The 19,999-nt window shown below is 51.3% G+C and overlaps 1 protein-coding gene across 7 annotated transcripts in view; it reads left to right on the forward strand.

Moving 5' to 3' along the window:
- Window positions 1–3,990: 3,990 nt before the first annotated feature.
- MPP2 (MAGUK p55 scaffold protein 2) overlaps window positions 3,991–19,999 on the forward strand; it is a 28,662-nt gene continuing 12,653 nt past the window's right edge. For 2 of the 7 annotated variants that reach the window (XM_081577312.1, XM_081577313.1), the window contains exons 1-3: window positions 9,612–9,908; window positions 10,074–10,262; window positions 11,829–11,947. In XM_081577312.1, the coding sequence (XP_081433438.1) occupies window positions 9,758–9,908; window positions 10,074–10,262; window positions 11,829–11,947 (459 nt within the window). In that variant the 5' untranslated portion in view covers window positions 9,612–9,757. Of the gene's footprint in view, window positions 4,644–7,107; window positions 7,159–9,611; window positions 9,909–10,073; window positions 10,263–11,828; window positions 11,978–19,999 lie in introns of those variants that run through there. The other 5 variants (XM_081577317.1, XM_081577316.1, XM_081577315.1 and 2 more) reach the window with 5 other exon arrangements.

A 19,999-nucleotide genomic window follows, 5' to 3' on the forward strand; every position in this document is an offset into this window, starting at 1 on the left:
GCTGCGGTAGTGGGCTAAGGGATCGGAGCAGTTGGGTGTTGAAACAGAGACTCGAGATAACGGTTGGCGGCCCCTGCTGGTCATCATCGGAAGTGCAACATCACTCAATATAACAAGGGCTCTTTTAGGGCTTCCCTGACAGCTCAGCCGCTAAAGAATCCGCTTGCAATGAGGGAGACATGGGTTCGATCCCTGGCTTGGGAAGATCCCCTGGAGAAGGGAAAGGCTACCCACTCCAGTATTCTGGCCTGGAGAATTCCATGGACTAGAGTTCGACACGACGGAGGGACTTTCACTTCACTTCACCTCTGCTGAAAATTTAGAACACCAGCTCCGAGTTTTATCTCTTTCCGGGCGTTGAATCCCAAAGCCTTGGAATGACTATCCACCAGAAGAAAATATCGATTTGAGGGAAAGCAGAGACACTGCCTGCACGGTTGTGACCTCTGGGGTGGAGGCAGAGAAGAAGACTGAGTTAAATACAGACCTCAGAGGAAGAGGACTCATTCCTCTCACTTTCCCACCTGCCCCTCCCCACCCCTGGCGTCATTTCTCCTTACTCCCCCGATTCCTCCATCCCACCGGCAGAGGGGGCAGCCTCTAACTGCCATGGAATGCATTGTGGACCCCTCAAACCTGCTTCTTGCCCCAGCTACCCTATTTCCCATCAGTAACACCCCCATTCCTTTGGGTCCCTGCTTAGAACACTTCAGTTCAGTCGCTCAGTCGTGTCTGACTCTTTGCGACCCCATGAACTGCAGCACGCCAGGCCTCCCTATCCATCACCAACTGCCTGAGCCTACCCAAACCCATGTCTATTGAGTCAGTGATGCCATCGAACCATCTCATCCTCTGTCGTCCCCTTCTCCTCCTGCCCTCAATCTTTCCCAGCATCAAGGTCTTTTCAAAGGAGTCAGCTCTTCGCATCAGGTGCCCAAAGTATTGGAGTTTCGGCTTCAACATCAGTCCTTCCAATGAACACCCAGGACTGATCTCCTTTAGGATGGATTGGTTGGATTTCCTTGCAGTCCAAAGGACTCTCAAGAGTCTTCTCCAACACCACAGTTCAAAAGCATCAATTCTTCTGCGCTCAGCTTTCTTTGTAGTCCAACTCTCACATCCAGACACGACTTCTGAAAAAAACCATAGCCTTGATTATATGGACCTTTGTTGGCAAAGTAATGTCTCTGCTTTTTAATATGTGGTCTAGGTTGGTCATAACTTTCCTTCCAAGGAGTAAGCGTCTTTTAATTTCATGGCTGCAGTCACCATCTGCAGTGATTTTTGGAGCCCCCCCAAAATACAGTCAGCCACTGTTTCCACTGTTTCCCCATCTATTTGCCGTGAAGTGATGGGACCGGATGCCATGATCTTAGTTTTCTGAATGTTGAGCTTTAAGCCAACTTTTTCACTCTCCTCTTTCACTTTCATCAAGAGGCTCTTTAGTTCTTCTTCACTTTCTGCCATAAGGGTGGTGTCATCTGCATATCTGAGGTTATTGAAATTTCTCCCGGCAATCTTGATTCCAGCTTGTGCTTCCTCCAGCCCAGCGTTTCTCATGATGTACTCTGCATATAAATTAAATAAGCAGGGTGACAATGTACAGCCTTGACATACTCCTTTTCCTATTTGGAACCAGTCTGTTGTTCCATGTCCAGTTCTAACTGTTGCTTTCTGACCTGCATACAGGTTTCTCAAGAGGCAGGTCAGGTGGTCTGGTAGCCCCATTTCCTTCAGAATTTTCCACAGTTTATTGTGATCCACACAGTCAAAGGCTTTGGCATAGTCAACAAAGGAGAAATAGATGTTTTTCTGAAACTTTCTTGCTTTTTCGATGATCCAGCGGATGTTGGCAATTTGATCTCTGGTACAGCACATCTATTATGACATTCAGTTGTACCACTAGAAAGTGATATTTGTGTCTAACATTCCCCCTTCCGGACCTCCACCTTCAGGAATCACTGATGCTGGCCCTGTAGCTGGTATCTGACAGTATCAGTGAGGCTAGCACCCTATCTGGACCAGAATAAGAGCATCCTACTCTTTATCAGGAAATGTTTCTCCTCTCTCTGTAACCTCATGGGGCTGTTGTGAGAATCAAACAATTTATCAGTTGTAAGGTCTTGAACAGATGTGAGGAGCTGGCATTCTATAAGGCCCTTATAAGAGAGATGCTTGCTGACTGACTAATGGAGAGGGGGAGTGTGAGGAGGCAGCTGGTAAGAGTAATGAATTGGGCTCCATCTTCCTAGAGGGCCAAAATCAGGGATCCTTGTTCTGGGGATCTTGTTCTGGGGATTTTGAATGAAACTAAAAGTTTGCTGTATGTTGCTATGGGGTAATATTTGCCTGACTGAGAAGAAGTAATTATTACTATGGAGAGATTCAAGATAACTTCCACTTCCCCACCACCAAATAGCCACGTTGACAGGTTAGAGTGGAGGGTAGCTTTCATGATGGGAAGGGGACCTCTTCTTTTTTTAAAAAATTTATTTGGCTACTCCTGTTCTTTGTTGCAGCATGTGGAATCTATTTCCCCGACCAAGGATCGAACCCCGGACCCCTGCATTGGGGACGCAGAGTCCTAGCCACTCGGCCACCAGGGAACTCCCGGGGACTTCTTCCTAAATTGAATTAGGAAGATCTTTTGGCTTGAAGGCAGAAGAGAGGGAAGAAAGCATTTTGCTCCAGCTAGTTCTTTGGTTGGAGACGGAAGCCTGTAATTCCAGTCCCTGCCATCTGGGGTCGCTAACTAACTTTCCTCTCCTTGCTCAGTAATAAGGGAGGAGACCACCGAAAAACATCAGGGCTTTCTGTAGAGCTTGGCAGTGGTTTTGTGGCTTGTGTTAGTCGCTCAGTCGTGTCCTACTCTTTGTGACCCCCATGGATTGTAACCCGCCAGGCTCCTCTCTCCACGGGATTTCCCAGGCAAGAATACTGGAATGGGTTGCCATTTCCTTCTTCAAGAAATCTTCCCGACCCAGGGATCAAACCTGCGTCTCCTGCATTGCAGGCGGATTCTTTACCACTGAGCCACGGGGAAAAGCTAGGTTTGAGTATAGGTAAAGAGTCTGCCTGCGGTGCAGAAGACCTGGGTTCGATCCCTGGGTCGGGAAGATCTCCGGAAGAAAATGGCAACCCACTCCAGTGCTTGGGAAATCCCATGGAGAGAGGAGCCTGGCGGGCTACAGTCCACGGGTTCGCAAAGGAGTCGGACAAGACTTGGTGACTAAACAACAAAAACAATACTCAAACGTATGATCGCCGGAGCTCAGGGCAAGCGGAGCCTCCTGCAACAAGGGGACTAGTCCCCCCTGCTTCCAGGATCAATTTCCAAGTCAAACCCATTTCTGAGATTTCCAAGCAAGTTTCCAGAAGGCAGTGCATTTCTGTTCTTAGGAGACCTGCATATTCTAGGAAGTAGCTGGAGAGGTGCAGGGTGCGAATACCGCGGCCAGAGTAGTACCTTGGCTGACCCGGAATGCACCGCGCACTTAGCGAAGCGTAGTCTTCCGACTGAGGTTTCAGTACTCCAAGGCTAGAACTAAGTGCAGGTCTACAGTGGAGCCAGAAGCTGGGGTGAAGGCGGAAAACTGGGTTTGTCTTTATTTCTTGAGATGGAACTACGAGGAAGGATGGCGAGTCACCTTGTTCCGTATTCCGTAGACTGGGGTATGGACCAGCTCTCCGGTCCAGGCTTGAAATAGGGTCTCAGCGCCCTCCCCCTCGCACCTATTTATTTTTTTTTTGCAAATTCGCCTAGCCAGTCTAGGATCCAGGTATCCACCAATGAATCCTTAAAAGCTGCTATGGGGGTGGGTCTCCTGCTCCTTGAGGGGTCTCCCTAAGCTCCTCCTGCTCCCTTTCCCAGTTGGGAAGCAGGATAATGAGGAAAGGTGAGGCAAGCCTTGAATCGGAACGCGAGTCTAAGCTGAGAGAAGGGGGCGGGTCTCTTACCATCGCCCTTTTAAGGGAATCGCTGGGCGCCGAGGGACTAGTGGGTACAGGTCCCAGTCCTTGCTTCCCCGAGTAGGAAGCCAGCTGCGGGCCGGGGAATCGTGGGCTGTGTAGTGTCTCCTAAGTCACCACCTCCTCGCCTACCCACTAGCTGCTCGGAAAGGCTACTTTCCTGCGGGTGGTCCTGCAGCGTCCATATCCCCCTCCCTCTCCTCTGGTCTCTCGGTCTCCGCCCCTTCGCGCAGAGGAGGCCTCGCCGCTTTAAGAGCCGGGGTAGCGATTGACAAGCAATAAACGCGGAGCGCCGGGCTGCGCGGGAGCCACCCGGAGCCAGGGGCCTCTCCGGGCGCAGGTAGGCGCCCCCCGGCCCCCGAGCCAGCACCCACCCGAGGGCCCGCTTGGTCCTGGCAAGGCACTTGGGGCCCTCTCTCGGCGTCACACCTCCCTGGCCTCTTCCCTCCGGCCCCTCCCCTCCCTCTCACCCTCCCGCCCCCACTCCCCCTTTCTCGGGGCTCCTAGAGAGAGATCAGACCTCGCTGCTCGTGGACACTGGCCCCCCGCCCCTGCGGTGAGGGCTCCTAAGTGACGTCAGACACAGAGCCTGGTGAGCTGTGCGGGGGCCCGAGTGTCCGCGCGGCTTCTCCGGGGACTGTGCGGGTTCTGGGGACTTCGGAGCCGGGCATTACGTAAGAACCGCGTTATTAGCTCTTCCGGGGGTGGGAGCGCAAGACCCCTAGGTTGTGGGGGTCCCCTTGGCTTCCCCGCCACCTTGGGAGGCCAACACCTCAATCTCTCCTGGGAGGGGGTCCTGCGAAGGGGGTGGGCTGCTTCTTCGCCTCCCAGGTTGTTAGAGGGGGCGGGTCTGGGTCGGGGGCCAGGACTAGAATCTAGAGACCTGGGAAGGATCGGTGACAGGAGCGAGGAGTCAGGGCCAGAAAGTTAGGTCAACTCAGAGCGGGGAGCGTGAGGACGCGGGCGGGGGTGGGGGGTGTGCAGCCATTCAGTGACCTCATCCCCTAGTCTCCGCCGGGCGCGCACGCAGAGTCTTCTTTGATGGCCGCAACACACCCCCCTCCTCCCAGGTCCTAGCGCCCAGCGTTTTAGGGCTGGGTTCTTGGGGCGGGGGCGCTCTGATCGTCGGTGCGTGCAGGCCCGCCTGGCCACTAGACCCCATCCTTCAGTCTGTCTACCCCTCCCCACGACCTGTCGATCTTCAAAGCTCCTTTGTCAGACCTTTCTCCTCTATATCTCTTTGTACCCGTATTGACAGAGCTTGGAGGAAACCTCCCCCTTTCTCGGTGGGCCCACATCGGCTATCGACCCTGGGTGGTGTGGGTAACCTGGAGATAGGGGTGAGAGGGCAAGTGGGCCCAGGGTTTTGGAAGCTGAGGTGCGAGTTCTCAGATGTCTCGGCTCCGGACCTTGACTCGGAGCCAGGCTGCCTTGCCTGGTACTGCTGTTCTCCTGTGGGCACAGCCGGCCCCGCCCTCCCAGAGGCTTGGGTGGGGGTAGGGCAGAGCTAGCCGATGCCCGTGGGAACCGACTCCTCAGGGAGAAAACCCAGGCAGGCTGGGCAAGACTTCTGGGGACCGGATCCTCTCTGCCTCTTCCCACCCTCCACTCTCTGGGGAAGGAGGACTTGGGAGAGTAGTGCCAGCTGGAGAGAGCTGCAGGTTCCAAGTCCTTAGGACCCGGGACTGGCCGGGAGATGGGGATGGGGGGTGGGGAGAAAGGGATCCCTCTCTGATGCTCTCTAGGAATAGGGGCGGCAGGGGTTGTGCTCAAGGCACTAGCTGGCACAGTGGATCCTGGAGATTGCTCCCAGCCTGGGTGCTAGCCTGACAGGGGATGTCCTTCCTCTTCCCCAAAGCTCCTTTATTCCTTGTCCTCAGGGGCAGATCCAGGAGGAAGGGGAGCCATCCTTCCACTTTTGTCATTTCTGCTACTTGAAATTACAAGTAGCAGGGAGCTCAGATGACCTGCTCAGGCCTGGGAAGGTGATAGGAGGAGAGAGGATTTCATTAAAATCAGGTAGTGGTCCCTCTAGGGACCTTTTTAGGGGGAGGAGGTGAAATCGTGGCTCCCCCACCCCCAGGGCTCAGTAACATTCAGTCCTAAAGTGGGCACTGCCAGATGCTTTCTTCCACTCCCCCACCCCTGCTGGGAGCCACCGCGCCTCCTGTTGTCATGGCAACCGGGAATTAGGGTTTTCTCCAGCGGCACAGGCCCGGAAAGGCAAAGGGATGAAGGGTGATGGGTTACCCACCTGCACCCTTCCTTGGAGATTAAGGGATCCAACCCCATTCCAGGAGGACCCGGGTTGGAAACTGGGTCTGTAAATTTCGTGATGGGTTTTGCCCAGAGCCCCCTGCTCTCCTTGTCCCAGCTCTGGGCTAAGAAGGGGTAGAGGGAGAAAGAGGAAGCAAGAGAGGCCCTAGTGAGGTATGACATCATTTCTGCCAGGCAGATGAAGAGACGTTTGTGGAGCATCTTCACTGTGCTAGGTCTAGGATCCAGAGGCAAAATAAAACAGATGTGATTCTTGACCCATGGAGCTTAAAGTCAGGGAACACCCATTTTCTTACTTTTTGGCTTTTTACTTACACTGGACTTTCCCCTATCCTCTCTCTCAAAATAAATAAATAAATAAAATAAAAAAGACAGATGGTAGGCAGAAACAATTGTTTTTTGAGTCATAAAACCTGGAGTTTCATTGTAGCTCTCCTTTTCTTGAAAAAAATATTTTTATTCATTTATTTGGCTGCACCGAGTCTTAGTTGTGAATGTGGGATTTTTACTTGTGGCATGTGGGTTTTAGTTCCCTGGCCAGGGATCGAATCCAGGCCCCCAGCATTGGGAACCCAAAATCTTAGCCATTGGACCACCAGGGAAGTCCCCATAACTCTCTTTATTAGCTTTGTGACCTTGGACAAATCAACTAACCTCTCTGATCCTCTATCTCCTCCTCCTTGGAGAGATGGGCATGTCACGTCTGCTCTTCTTGCCTCCCAGAACTATGGGATAGTTTAGTGTCAGGGAGGTACCCTCTCCCCTACCCCACTGGCTCATCCTGAGGGGGAGATCCTTCCTAATTCCTTCCCCATTATTTTGCCCTTCTGCCTTCTCAAACTCCTCTCTCCCTTCCTCCAGGAGCCCTTGCTGATTTCACCATGCCGGTTGCAGCCACCAACTCTGAGACTGGTAAGAAGTGGGGGTAGGGATGTCAGTTATATCAGTGGTCCAGAGGATTCCAGGCAGGTTGGGGAGCACAGTCAGGCACTGCCACAACTCCCTGTAAGAACAAACTGACCCCTGCTGCAGCTGCTCCATCCAGCTGCTCAGCCTTTCCTCTGGGCAACTTCTATCACCCTGCTGCACCTGCCCCAGGGTGGGGCTGGAGACAGAGTACAACTCACCTCCATGGAGGGGGATGCATGCTCTGGAGACATCCACAGTGCAGCGCCCCCCAGATAGGTAAAGTGGACCAGCACATGGGAGTGTGTGTGTGCTGGGCTGTGGAGAATGCCAGGTCAGGAAGCCTTGGCTTAGTTCTGTAGGAAATTTTAGGGCAAGGTTGTGGGCCACCCAGACAAGCTAGGAAGCCTCAGGAACAATCTGCTTAGATTCTTGGAGCCTGTGTCTCTTCTTCTGTCAAGAGGTGATGTGAAACTCAAAGGCTATAACAGGGAAAGCATGTTACCATTAGGGATATTCACAATTATTACGCTGTCCTGCTGAGTTGTTGTTACCTCTTTAACCTGTGACCCTGAGCCCGTCACCTCGCTTTGAGGACCTAGGTTTCCCCATCTGTAGAATAAGGTGATGGGACAAGATCAGTGTTTTTAACTTGTATTGGTCCTGGATCCTATTGAGAATCTTATGCAAACCGAGGGCCTTCATCATAGACAAAGGCTTCTGTGCACGAAGTCTGCATTCCACTCCAGGGGTTCAGGGATCGCACCCTGAGTGTATGCAGAGACCCACCAGGTGAAGTGCCTTGTGCTCAGGCTCTCAGAGGGCCCTAACAATTGTGAATTGTTCTTGTTTTTCTCTGATTGATCCCTGCCTGGGTGCCTCCTGACCGTGTAGCCCCTTCCCTCTCTCTAGGTGCTGCTATTGCTTCTGCAAGATGTCCCAGGCCTTCATGTTCAGTTAGATTGACTCCTCTGTGCCCTCCCCTCTGAAAAACTGAAGCAGGAAAGTGAAGGCTGCTGTGAGGGGCCAGAACTAAACTGTGACACCCTTGTCCCCCCAGGAAAGGCCTCTTCTCCATGCAGTGGCCAGACTGTCCCAATGTCCCCTGGCTGCTGCAGCCTTGGAGGGCTCAATGCATTCCCCACTGCTCCAGCCTGCCTGGGCCCCTCTGTAAGCTGCTTAGGGGTTAATTAAGCCCATCCCTGAGCCTGTGATTAAAGGCCTGTCAATCTGGGGCTGTCCAGTAAACCCATTAATGGTGCCTGGCAGGGGTGTAGAGGGAGGGGAAGGCCCAGTGCTTTGGTTTCCCTGCTGCAGGCCACTTGATGGGCCCTGGTGGGGTGGGGGACAAGGTAGGGAGTGGAGTTCAGGAGGTAGGTGTGAGGGTCTGCTTCCTCTGAGGACTCCTCGGGCACCTGCTCCCCTGGGTGTTGTGTCACGGGCTTTCTGTATCCAAAGGAAGAAAGATAGAAGCAAGTTGCTTAACCTCTTGGAGGCTGCGTTTCTTCCTCTGTAAAGAGGTGGTAGGCGACTCAAAGGCCAGAAGCTTTGTCTTTCCCTCAGGGGGCCCTCTGTGCCTGCCCCCAGGTTGGACTGGCTCCTGACCTCAAAACTCTAATGGTGGCTTCTGCCCCTTCTCATTTGGTGGTCATTACACTTCCCACGGGTCTGATAGACAGCTGTACCCTTGCCTCTAAGGTCAAGTTCACGACCCCTCCCCTCTACCTTCCCCCAGAGATCCTTGCCTTGGCCTCTGCAGAGATTGAAGCTCGCAGGGTCCTTCTACCCTGATCCACGTATCAATATGGCCACTATCATCGTGGAGAGAGCGAGATGGTGTGGGTGTTTTCCTCTTGCAGAGAGACCCTAACTCCATTTCTAGTAAGGTGGAGGAGTTCTTTCCCTGAGGGTTGGAGACGCATGGGTGTTGGCATGGGCTGAGAGTTTAGACACCTTGCCCCTGGACTCCAGACCTGAAGCTCTGCCTCTTCACTGGGTTCTCTCTTTTCTTTGAATTAAGGCTGGGATGTGGGGCTTTCAGGTGGAGCTGTCCCTTTAAATCTCTGGGTTAATGTTCTAGTGTGTAATCCTGCTTGCTGCCATGGCAACCAGGGTGTGCTGTGACCCTGTGCCACTCCTCAGGGAATGGCAGTCTGGTGGCAGCAGCAGTGCCTAGTGGTGGCCTCAAGGGTACAGGGTCTCAGAGGAAGGAATGGTGGCTCTGGGCTGGAGTAACTTTCAAAACCCCTCCCTTCCTGCCCACGCTAGTCTCTGCTGCATGAATACCCCCTCACCTTTCCCCAAGTCCCCAGTACCCCAGTCCCAAGATGCCTGACTTGCCCACAGGCATTGCCCCCTGAAGCAAGTGGGGGGCGCAATTGGAGATGGGGCTGGAGAAGCTACTCCTGAGATGTGGGATCTGAGGGCTGTGCCACTGCCTCATCATGAGAGTCGTTCTTGGGGGCTTCCTTTGATCCTGAGGGGGTCACTGTAAAGAAAACTGGGCTTGGTGAGGGGACCGAGAGGAGGGGTCGAAAGTCTCGAGGAGGAGGTGGCCAGCGGTGTAATTGAGGAGGGACTTCTAGAAGAGAGGAACTGGAACAAGATGGGACCAAGTCCCCACCCACCTGGAATTTCTGGGAGGGGAGGGTCTCGGAGCACCGCTCCAGTCTTGATGGGGGGGAAGCTTAACGACGCCCCCCACCCTCACCCCCCGGCCGGAAACCTTTCCTCAGCCGCCTCCTCGCCTTTTAGTGGTAGGTATTCAAACAGGGGAATCTGGCCATCGTGGGACGAGGACCCTTCCACGGCCCCCTCCCAGCTCCTTCACGGCCCCCTCCCGCCTGTCTGCTCCCTGTCCGACTTTGGCCAATCAACAAGGCGGTCAGGCGGCTGAGCCTTACTATTGGCTGATCCTGCAGAGGGCGCTCCCCGAGTCCCACCTCCTCCAGCGCTGCCCACGTCTGGCTGGGAAGGCTGCGGCGGCGTGGAGGGTACTCGACAGCCCAGGTCCGGGAGGGGGTCAGCCATGGCCGGCAGCCCAGGGAGCGGGGCCTCTTTGGAGGGTATATCCCTGGACTCCTCTGAGGAAGCTGAGCTCCGGAGGGAAGGTAGGGAAAGGTGGAGTGGCGAGACTGGAGTCTGGTCCTCAGGGGTTTAGGGCATCTGGAGAGGGTACCCTGGGAGCGGGCTCTCCGGAGCCTAAGGGTCTTGGGGCGCGGTCCCCCAGGAGAGCTGACCTGGACTGAGGGCACCAACTCCCTTGCTCAATCCCCTCCCATAGCTGGCAGGCTGGGGAATCTGTGTGTGAAGATGACGGGAGAGGAAGAGTCCCAGGATATCCTGGCAGAGTGGGAAGGGTTCCTGCCCTGGCCTCTTTCTGAGTCCACTAAGGACCTTGCAGGTCTCTGACCGATGCCAAGCCCAGACATGAGCAGGAGGGGTCTGGAGGGCAGGCATGAATGTCATTTGTGGAAAAGGTGGGGAGGATGAGAGGGAAGAGGGTGGGAGGCCAAGGGTCCCTGACCAGTGGCTGCCACCTTTCAATCTTAGAGCCTCCTCCAGCCCACCCCCATTCCTTCCTGGAGGAGGGGGCATGGCTGAGAACAGTGAGAGGTGCCAGGGACTGTACCCACCCTCCTCCTCCCCAGCTTGGGTGCTGTTATGCAGATGTAGGCGTGGGTGGCAGGGTGGCAGAGTAATGATACCCCCTGCCCATCTCTGCCCCCAGCTGGGCACACTCTGCTTCTGCCTCCCTTCCCCCAGAACCTGTCACAGACAGGAGCTCCCACCTCTGCTGGTGGGGGAAGACAGCCCCTACCTGAGGCTGAGCCCCTCAGCAGTGGCCCAGCTTCAGGTGTGCTCCCCTTGCTGATGTCCCATTCCAGGCTGAGGGTTTGTTGATCCCTAGGATGACTTGATCTGACCTCTGCCCTCGGGTGTCCACAACCATCTCAAGCCCCAAAGTGCCTATTTCTTCCAGCTTCTACCAGTGTCCTGGGCTTCAGCCTTGGCTTCCTGTGATCTGTATTAATTTCCAGGTCATTGTCTCTCAGAGCTGAAGGGCCTGTAGATACCATCCAGTTTAATCTACCCATTTTACAGGAAGGAAAGACTGAGGCCTGTGAGGGACAGCGACTTGTGCAAAATCATCCTGAATTAGTGGCACAGCTGGTAGTGGATGGCGGGTAGGCCCTGACCTCCTGCATGGTTGTCTGCTGACTCCAGGCTCGCACTCCAGGGACGTGTTCCAAGCGCCGTCTCTCTCACCCCTGAGCCTGCCACATGTGGGTGGCTGAGTCCTGTGGCTTCAGCCCATCCAGAGATTGAATGATGTGGTTCTCTGGTTTAGGGCAGAAACTGGAACCTGACATCTGCTTCCATTTCTCCCCTCCTCCCACCTCAAAGTCCACTTCCTGGGGCTGGGAGCCTTCCACCTGCCCAGGCTAGTATTACCTAGGGCCTAGAGAACAGGCCAAGGAAATTGCCCTTCCCTTCTTAGGGCCTCTGCCCCAGGCATTCTAGGGCCTGGAGTGCCAGGCAGGGAAGGATGTGTTGTGGGGAGGGGCTGTCTTCTGTGGGATGGAGGGTAAGAGGGGTGGGGTTTCTATGGTGTGTTTGGGTGCCCTGTGCTCAGCTGGTGCCTGTGTGCCTCACTGTCTGCTCCTTCCCTCCAGCCATGCAGCAGGTCCTGGACAACCTGGGATCTCTCCCCAGTGCCACGGGAGCAGCCGAACTGGACCTGATCTTCCTTCGAGGCATTATGGAAAGTCCTATAGTGAGATCCCTGGCCAAGGTTGTGTGCTCCAGGGAGGTGGACACAAGGGTACTGTGCCTGGGGAGGCATAGCAGGGGGTGGGATGTTAGCCACAGGGAGCCTTGGGAATGGGGCAGGTGGCACCCGAGACCCTGGGAGGGGAGTATGCATGGGCATCCATGCCCAGGTGATCAGTCTGAACCACTGCAGGTGGTGGGGGCCCACCTCCATTCCTGACTGTTGAGTGTGGAGACATGCCCATGTGGATGGATGTTTGGTGACTGCCAGCTTATGGAGGGTATGATTGGTTGGGAACGAGCATGCCTATGCTGTAGAATCTCTAAGTTCAGCCTGCTTATCCTTCTGCCTCTGGACATTTTGTGCAGACATCTTTCTAAGGTCACCTGCCATATATCAGGCAGGGGAAAGACTCACTGAAAGAGAAAGTTATAAACTACTTTGGTAATGATTGTGATAGAGGCAGATGTGCTAGGTGTTTGGGGATGGTAAAGGACAGACACCTGACCCAACCCAGGGTGGGCAGGGAAGATACCCTGGAGGAAGGGTCACTTGTGCTGAGTCTTGAAGATTGAGGAGGAGGGGCAGGGCATTCCAGGCCACGAGAACTTCAACAGGAACAGAGGTGAGAAAGCTAGAAATGTACAGGGGCTGTAAGTGTTGGGAGCTAGAAATGTACAGGGGCTGTAACTGTTGATGTGAGGCTGGAGCCTTAGGTGTGAAACAGGGAGTGTGAGCTGTGGAGATGTCAGCAGCTGTTGGCAGCTGATGAAGGGCCCTGGGAGCTGTGCCTGGGGCTTAGGCATCGTCCTATGATGCCCTGTGAGCAACTTGGAGCCTTTTGTGGATTTTAAGCAGACGTGTGATGATGGCACATGGATGTTTTGGGAGCATCCCTCTGGTAGCCACAGTTAGGATGGTTGGAGGGTCCTGACTGGAGTTGGAGGTACTGGAGTCAGGGATCATCCTGAACTAGACCTGTGGTAACAGTTCTTGAAGGAGGGGATGATAAAAGAAATATTTAGGAAATAAATCAGCAGTACTTGATGCTTGGGTGTGGAAGGTCAGGGGTGGGGGTAGCCAGGCACCTGAAATTCTGCACTGGGGAAGGGCTGGTGACGCCTTCAACTGAGACAACAAGCAAGAATGGACCAGGGGAGGGGGCGACCCCTTTTCTGAGGAGGAGGAGAGGAGGTGAGAATGATGCCAATAGCTGTGTTGGAGGCAAGGCTGGGAGTTGCAGGGAATCGTGTTAATTGCTCAGATTTCTCAGGGGGGTGGGCAGTCTTCAGCTGAGAATTAAGGATCAGGAGTTGAGTGGAGTGAAGGTGGAGGGTGGGATTTGGAAGTGAAGGTTCAACTTATAATTAATTACTAAAGGGGAAAGAGGGAACCTACCGAAAGCCAGGGAGCAGGATCAACAGGGCCCCAGATCATCAATCCAGGGTGGGGGTGACTCAGTCCAGAGACACTGAGAGTGGCTTTGGTCCAGGGCTTGTGCTGGATGGGGGCTGTGGGAGGCTGAGATGCAGGGAGAGGTGAGATTGACTCAGAGCATCACCTCTGGGGCTGAGGCAGGGAGGGGAGGGGAGAGTGGCCAGGAAGAAACAGAAGGGCAGGGAGAACATGGAGGCAAAGGCCTGGGGCTTCTCTGGGGTCAGTGTTTGGGGGAGAGAGTGTACAGCTGGAAGAAGAGAAGGCCGAGGTCAGAGAGGGAGGTGGGAAGTGAAAGGTTTCCAAGGAGGACAGTTCTGGGGGTGATAACATTTTGAATGTGGCTATGGGGGGCAAAGAGGCCATCAGTGTTAAAGAATTCTAGGAATGGATGGGTCGGGTGTGGGATGGGGTGTCTACACAGGCATGAGGGTGGGGAGACGCTGGAGGCAGCCCCAGGGTCTCCAGTAAATGGTGGTGGGTATGACCAGGAAGTTGGATGGTAGTGATGGCAAGGGTGGGGGGTGGGGCAGTATAGCTAGGTGGTGGGTCTTCCACAGGGTGAGGTGGGGACTCTGTCACAGGACAGCTGTGGCCTTTCCTGACATGAGGCTTGGAAGGGGACCAGATGCTAGTGGGAGGTTCTGGGGAAGAGAAAACCGAGGAGATTGGAAAAAGACAGGTTGCTTCTCAGTCAGTGGTTAAGGATTGGACTTATGTATTAAAAATCAAAACGAGGAGTTATGCATGTTTCAAACAGAGAATATGGGCTCCTTGAGGACAGCGATGTTGGCTTTGTTTACTACTGTGTCCCCCAGAGCCTAGAACGGTGCCTGGCACATAGTAGGTCCTCGCTGAATGTTTGTTGAATGAATGAATACAAGAAGGTGTGCAGAAAAAGCACATAGTACCCACCTCCAGGATGTGAATGCTGATTATGTTTGCTTTAGTTCTTGCTCTTTCTTTTTAAGAAATAAAAAGTGTAAGCCAGTGAATGCCTCTCCCCTTTTCCTCATTTCCACTGCTGTCCCTGCCCACAGGTGACCCGTGGCTGGAGTTGATGATACCGTGCCCCTGAATATTTGCCCATCTTGACTACATATGTATTTAGATGTAAACTACATGCCCCTGTTATGTGTGTTTTTAAACTTTACATAATGGAATGATAGTGGAAGCAGCTATGGTTTTTGAGATTTCTAGTTCATATAAGTGGAGAAGGCAATGGCACCCCACTCCAGTCCTCTTGCCTGGAAAATCCCATGGATGGAGGAGCCTGGTAGGCTGCAGTCCATGGGGTCGCTAAGAGTCAGACACGACTGAGCGACTTCACTTTCACTTTTCACTTTCATGCATTGGAGAAGGAAATGGCAACCCACTCCAGTGTTCTTGCCTGGAGAATCCCAGGGACGGGGGAGCCTGGTGGGCTGCCGTCTATGAGGTCGCACAGAGTCAAACACGACTGAGGTGACTTAGCAGCAGCAGCAGCAGTTCATATAAGTAATATAGTTACTGACATGCATAGAGATACATATTCATTTGGATTGTTGTGTAGTTCTCCAATATGTGAACAGAGCCCATTGTATTCATTTTCTGGTTCCCCTACTGAGAGACAGGTACTGCTGTTGCTGACTTGTCTCTGTTAAGCACAGTATGGCAGTGAACATCTTTATATCCATCTGCTTCTACACGTGGGTTAGAGTTTCTCTAGGGTGGACACTTGGCAGTGGAATTGCTGAGGACCTGCATTTGAACCTCAACATCTATAACCTTCCAAAGCTGACTTCACAGTTGGATTTATTCAACCACACCATCTCTGAGTCACTCTAGCAATAGCAGTGAAATAAGGAGGATCTCTCGGGATGCAGAACCTTGGGGTTAGAAGGTCCTTTAGCCAGAACCCTCCAGAGTGGGACCCCCGCCTCCGTCCCCACCTCCATAGCGTTCCTCTCTGGTGGCCTCTTGGAACCCGTTTGACAGCTCTACAAAGGTGAGATTGATGGCTGGATGGCTCTGTCATTTACTCAGTTGTTCCGTCATCCGTCCTCTATTCAACAGATATCTCTTGCGTGCTCTCCAAGGCCAGGCACAGAGCTAGGGTGGTGGCAATGAAACCTCAGATCGTTTATTCTTCTCCCGAGGGAGCCCCAAGTCTGTCATTTTCTCACTGAGCTCAGCAATGTCCTAGTCCTGGGACCACAGCCTGATTGAAAAGTTACCAGTGTACTGTGTCAGTTTACAGAAGTAAACTTCCTTCTCCAGGAATGTTCTCTCCATCTAGCTGTGAAACAAACAGGAAATAAATCTCCATAAGGGAGCCTCTGAGCTCAGTAAGGACTTCCTTCGTGGCTCAGACAGTAAAGAATCTGCCCGTAATGCAGGAGACTTGGTTTTGATCCCTGGTTTGGGAAGATCCCCTGGAGGAAGGCATGGCAATCCACTGCAGTATTCTTGCCTGGAGAATCCCCATGGATAGAGGAGCCTGGAGGACTATGGTCCATGGGGTTGCAAAGAGTCAGCTCAGGACAAAATCCCTCCGACCCCTATATATGTGACCCTTTGCAATGCAACTTTGCCAGTCCTCTCATCAAAAGGTAAACTTTCTCCATTCTTCAATCTGGGCTTCACCACATGACTTACTTTGGACTACCAGACCTACATCTTACTCCTTCTCACCCATTTTAATGATTACATATACACAGATCAATTTCTAACCTATTAGACAAAGTACTTTGATCAAAGATATAGCGGTAAAAGCTTAGAAGCCCAGAAACCCACAGGAGTGGAGCCCAAGTAGAAACCCATGTGGTAGTTATTCATCTCCTTCCCTCTCCCTGATGACATGGACTTGACTCTCCTCTCCGGGGAGGTGCCAGACCATGTGGGAGGGGCTGCCTTGGGTAGATCTGGAACCAGGGAGGAGCAGGCCCTGAGGGGACAAACCCAGAATGTTACTGGCTCTGAAGGAAGTCAAATCTGGCAGGCAGATTGGAAATCCAGAGGATTGGCTACAGAGAGCAGGTGGCAGTCCTGGCAGGTGGGTGACGTCTGGGAGCGCTGACATGGACCCAGTAGCAGGTGTTCCAACAACAGGCAGGGCCACAGTGAGGGATCAAAGGCAGATGCCATTCAGAAATTTAGTAAACTGTTATCGGTGGAGACAGCTGCCAGTTCGGAGGCCTGTGAACTAATCCACATGAGATGAAGAAGAAAATAAACAGCGTTTGAAGTCAGATTCATTGACCGGCTGTGTGACTTTAGTAGGGCTGACAACCTCTCTGAGCTTCAGTCATTTCTTCTGAGAAGTGGGGATAACGATATTTATCTCTCAGAGTTGTGGTCGGGAGAGGGGGGAGGTCATGGATGTGGAAGTGTTTGGCCATTGGACTGGAATTCAGAGGGAAGACCCAGTCCTGTGGTGGTGGTGGGAAGGTGAGATAGCTGGCAAAGAAAGGCAGGGTCTTAAAAGAATGAGGGGCCAGGAGGGTCACCAAGATGGAGACTCTGACCAGAGGACATGGTGGGGAGCCCAGTGCATCAGTTAGCTTTTGCTGTGTAACAAACTACCCCAGAGCATAGTGGCATGACTTGTGTCTCATGATTTTGTGGATTGACTGGGTGGTTTTCTGGTCTGGGCTTGCTCAGTTGGGATGGGGTAGGACAGCCTCAGTCACGTGTCTGGTGACTCAGCCGGGAAGGCTGCACTGTCTGGGACAGTGTGGTCTCTCATCCTCTAGGAGGGTGGCCCAGATTGCTTCACATGGTGGTTTCAGCAGCAATGAAAGACCAGCCCCCAGTCCTAGGCACTTTTCAAGCCTCTGCTTTTACATCTCATTGGCCAAAGCAAATCACACGGCCAAATTCAGGTGGAAGAGTCCCTTTACCTTCTGGCTCACCATGCTTTCAGATTTTGAATTAACTTAAGTATGAGCTTGGGCTTCAAGTGGGAATTCCATCTCCTTATCAGAGAAGTTGGAGTGGAAAGGTAGAGGGAAAAGTTTTTCAAAGAAAGGCTGTGGCATGTTTCTGCATTTGCAATTTACATCTGGCTCTGCATGGGGAACTGGCAGATTTGGGATTAAGAACCAGCTTTTCTGTCAGCCGGGTGTGAACCTGGCCCAAGTTTCTGGTCTGTAAAGAGCTTGAGGGTATGCTGTGCTGAGGGTGATTTTTCAGAGCAGAATTAAGCAAGTGGTTACCACAGAAATTCAAAACTGCTTTCCTGGTTGTGGGGCCTCATGCTCCTAATATTATAGTGTGTGCTGTGCAAGAGAACACTTTCTAAAAACAAGCACCCAGATAGTGACACCACAGCTGTGGGGGTGCTCAGGAAACTTTGACTTGCATCTCTGCTGTACACCCAGGAGTTGTGAGAAGGAGTTCATTTTGCCTGTTAGAGCCTCGGGTTCTTTATTGGGAAAATGGCCTTTATACTGTTAATCTTACCATCATTTTGACATTTAAATGAGATGTCTATTGAAGTATAATTGATTTACAATATTGTGTTAGTTTCAGGTGTACAGCAAAGTGATTCAGTTTTATCTATCTCACTATATATATCTAATTCTTTTTTATTCTTTTTCATTATACTTATTCATTACCAGATATTGAATGTAGTTCCCTTTGCTTGTTCTTTATCTATTTTTTGCATGATAGTGTGTGTCTATTAATCCCAAAATTCCCAGTTTATCTCTGCTCCCCTTCCCCTCTAGTAACCATAAGTTTGTTTTCTACGTCTATGAGTCTGTTTCTGTTTTGTAAATAAGTTCATCTGTAGGATTTTTTTAGATTCCACATGTAAGTGACATCATCTGATATTTGTCTTTGACTTCACTTAGTGTGATAATCTCTAGATTCATCCATGTTGCTGCAAATGGCATTGTTTTGTTTTTTTTATGGCTGATAATATTCTGTTGTTTATATGTACCACATGTTTATCCATTCATCTGTTGATGGACACTTAAGTTGCTTCCATGTCTTGGCTATTGTAAACGTTGGTTACTAATTTAACCCCATATGTCAGAGAACATATTAGATATGACTAAGTATTTAAAAAACGGAGTCACTTGAGATTTGTTTTATGACCCCAAACATTGTCTGTTTTGGAGACTATTCCATGTGTACCAGGAAGATTCTGCTGCTGTTGGGTAGAGTGTTCCATAAATGTCAATTAGGTCAAGTTCGTTGACAGTGTTTTTAAAATCTTCTATATCCTTGTGAATTTTCCATCTGCTTTTTCTGCTCATTACTAAGAGAGGAGTGTTGAAATCTACAACTATTGTTATAGAAAAAAAGTAAATGGAAAGTCTTTTAAGTGTGTCATTTTACCGTCAAGTAAGTTTGGGGCTTCCCTGGTGGCTCAGATGGTAAAGAATCTGCCTGTCATGCGGAAGACTCGGGTTTGATCCCTGGGTTGGGAAGATCCCCTGGAGAAGGGAATGGCTACCCACTCCAGTATTCTTGCCTGGAGAATTCCATGGACAGAGGAGCTGGGCGGGCTACAGTCCATGGGGTTGCAAAGAGTTGGACACGATTGAGCCCTCACTACCTGCTATGGCCCAGCAATTCTGCTTCTGGGCAAAACTCTCATGTGTGCAACAGGAGACACAGACCAGAGTGTCCATAGTAGTTTTGTTCATTGCCATTTGGAATGGTAAAGACCTGAAACGACCCAGAGTCCTCTCAGAGAGAGAGGAGATGAATCAAATATGGCATAGTCACATGAGAGAATATAATATAGCTGTTAAAATGAACAAACTAATGGGACATTAAATGGAAAATAATATTAAGTGAATATATTTTCACTTAATATGAAAAATAAGAACAAATCTTTGCAAAAAATAGTAAGTGAAATAATTTTTTACTTAATACTAAGTGAAAAAAATCAGGCCTTCAGGAATTTTATATAGCACAATTCCCTTTTTTTAAAGGTAAAAATAACTAAAAACAGTACTTATTTTAGGAATATATTGAATATGTATAGATACAATAAAGCTATATAAAATAAGAAGCCAGGGCATAATGAACACAGGGAATCAAGATGATGGTTTCTGAGTGGGGGAGGTGGGTGGATGGGTGTGGGGGACATTTGCTTAGACATAGGATAGTGTCAAGATTCTTATTTATGGTTTAAGTGGTGGGTTCTTGCACCCTTGTTATATTATTACAAAAGTACCTAGTTTAATAGCAGCTAACTAAAAAGGAGTCTTGCAGGAACCAAAGATGAGAACATATCATGAGCCAAGGATATGATTAACAATTCTGAGTTCTCAAAGTCCCAGAAAAGAGTGTTGCAAATTGTGATACATGTTTGGTATTCTCAGTATTGGTCAATCAGCCTGCTGGTAGTGTTTCTTTTGTATAGGAATTATTAAATGTTTAAAGTTTCCTCTGGCTCATGAAGGTTGAGCTTGGAGAGCTGTGTTCTTCTGTCTGTGGGGAAGATCTCCAGGGGCAGCCACAGGGGTAGGAATGGATCAGTCTAGGGGGAGGGGTCATTAAGTAAAAGAGGGGAGGTAATGACTTGGAAGACACACTGGCTTCCTGCTTGGTTAGGTGAGGGCTCTTTGGGAAACTTGATGCCTGCATCATAGAGGTGCTGCTGCTGCTACTGCTAAGTCGCTTCAGTCGTGTCCGACTCTG

The sequence above is a fragment of the Giraffa tippelskirchi genome, chromosome 3, assembly GCF_054371585.1.
Source record: "Giraffa tippelskirchi isolate mGirTip1 chromosome 3, T2T-mGirTip1v1.2.pri, whole genome shotgun sequence".
In the NCBI taxonomy this organism is placed as follows: Eukaryota; Metazoa; Chordata; class Mammalia; order Artiodactyla; family Giraffidae; genus Giraffa; species Giraffa tippelskirchi.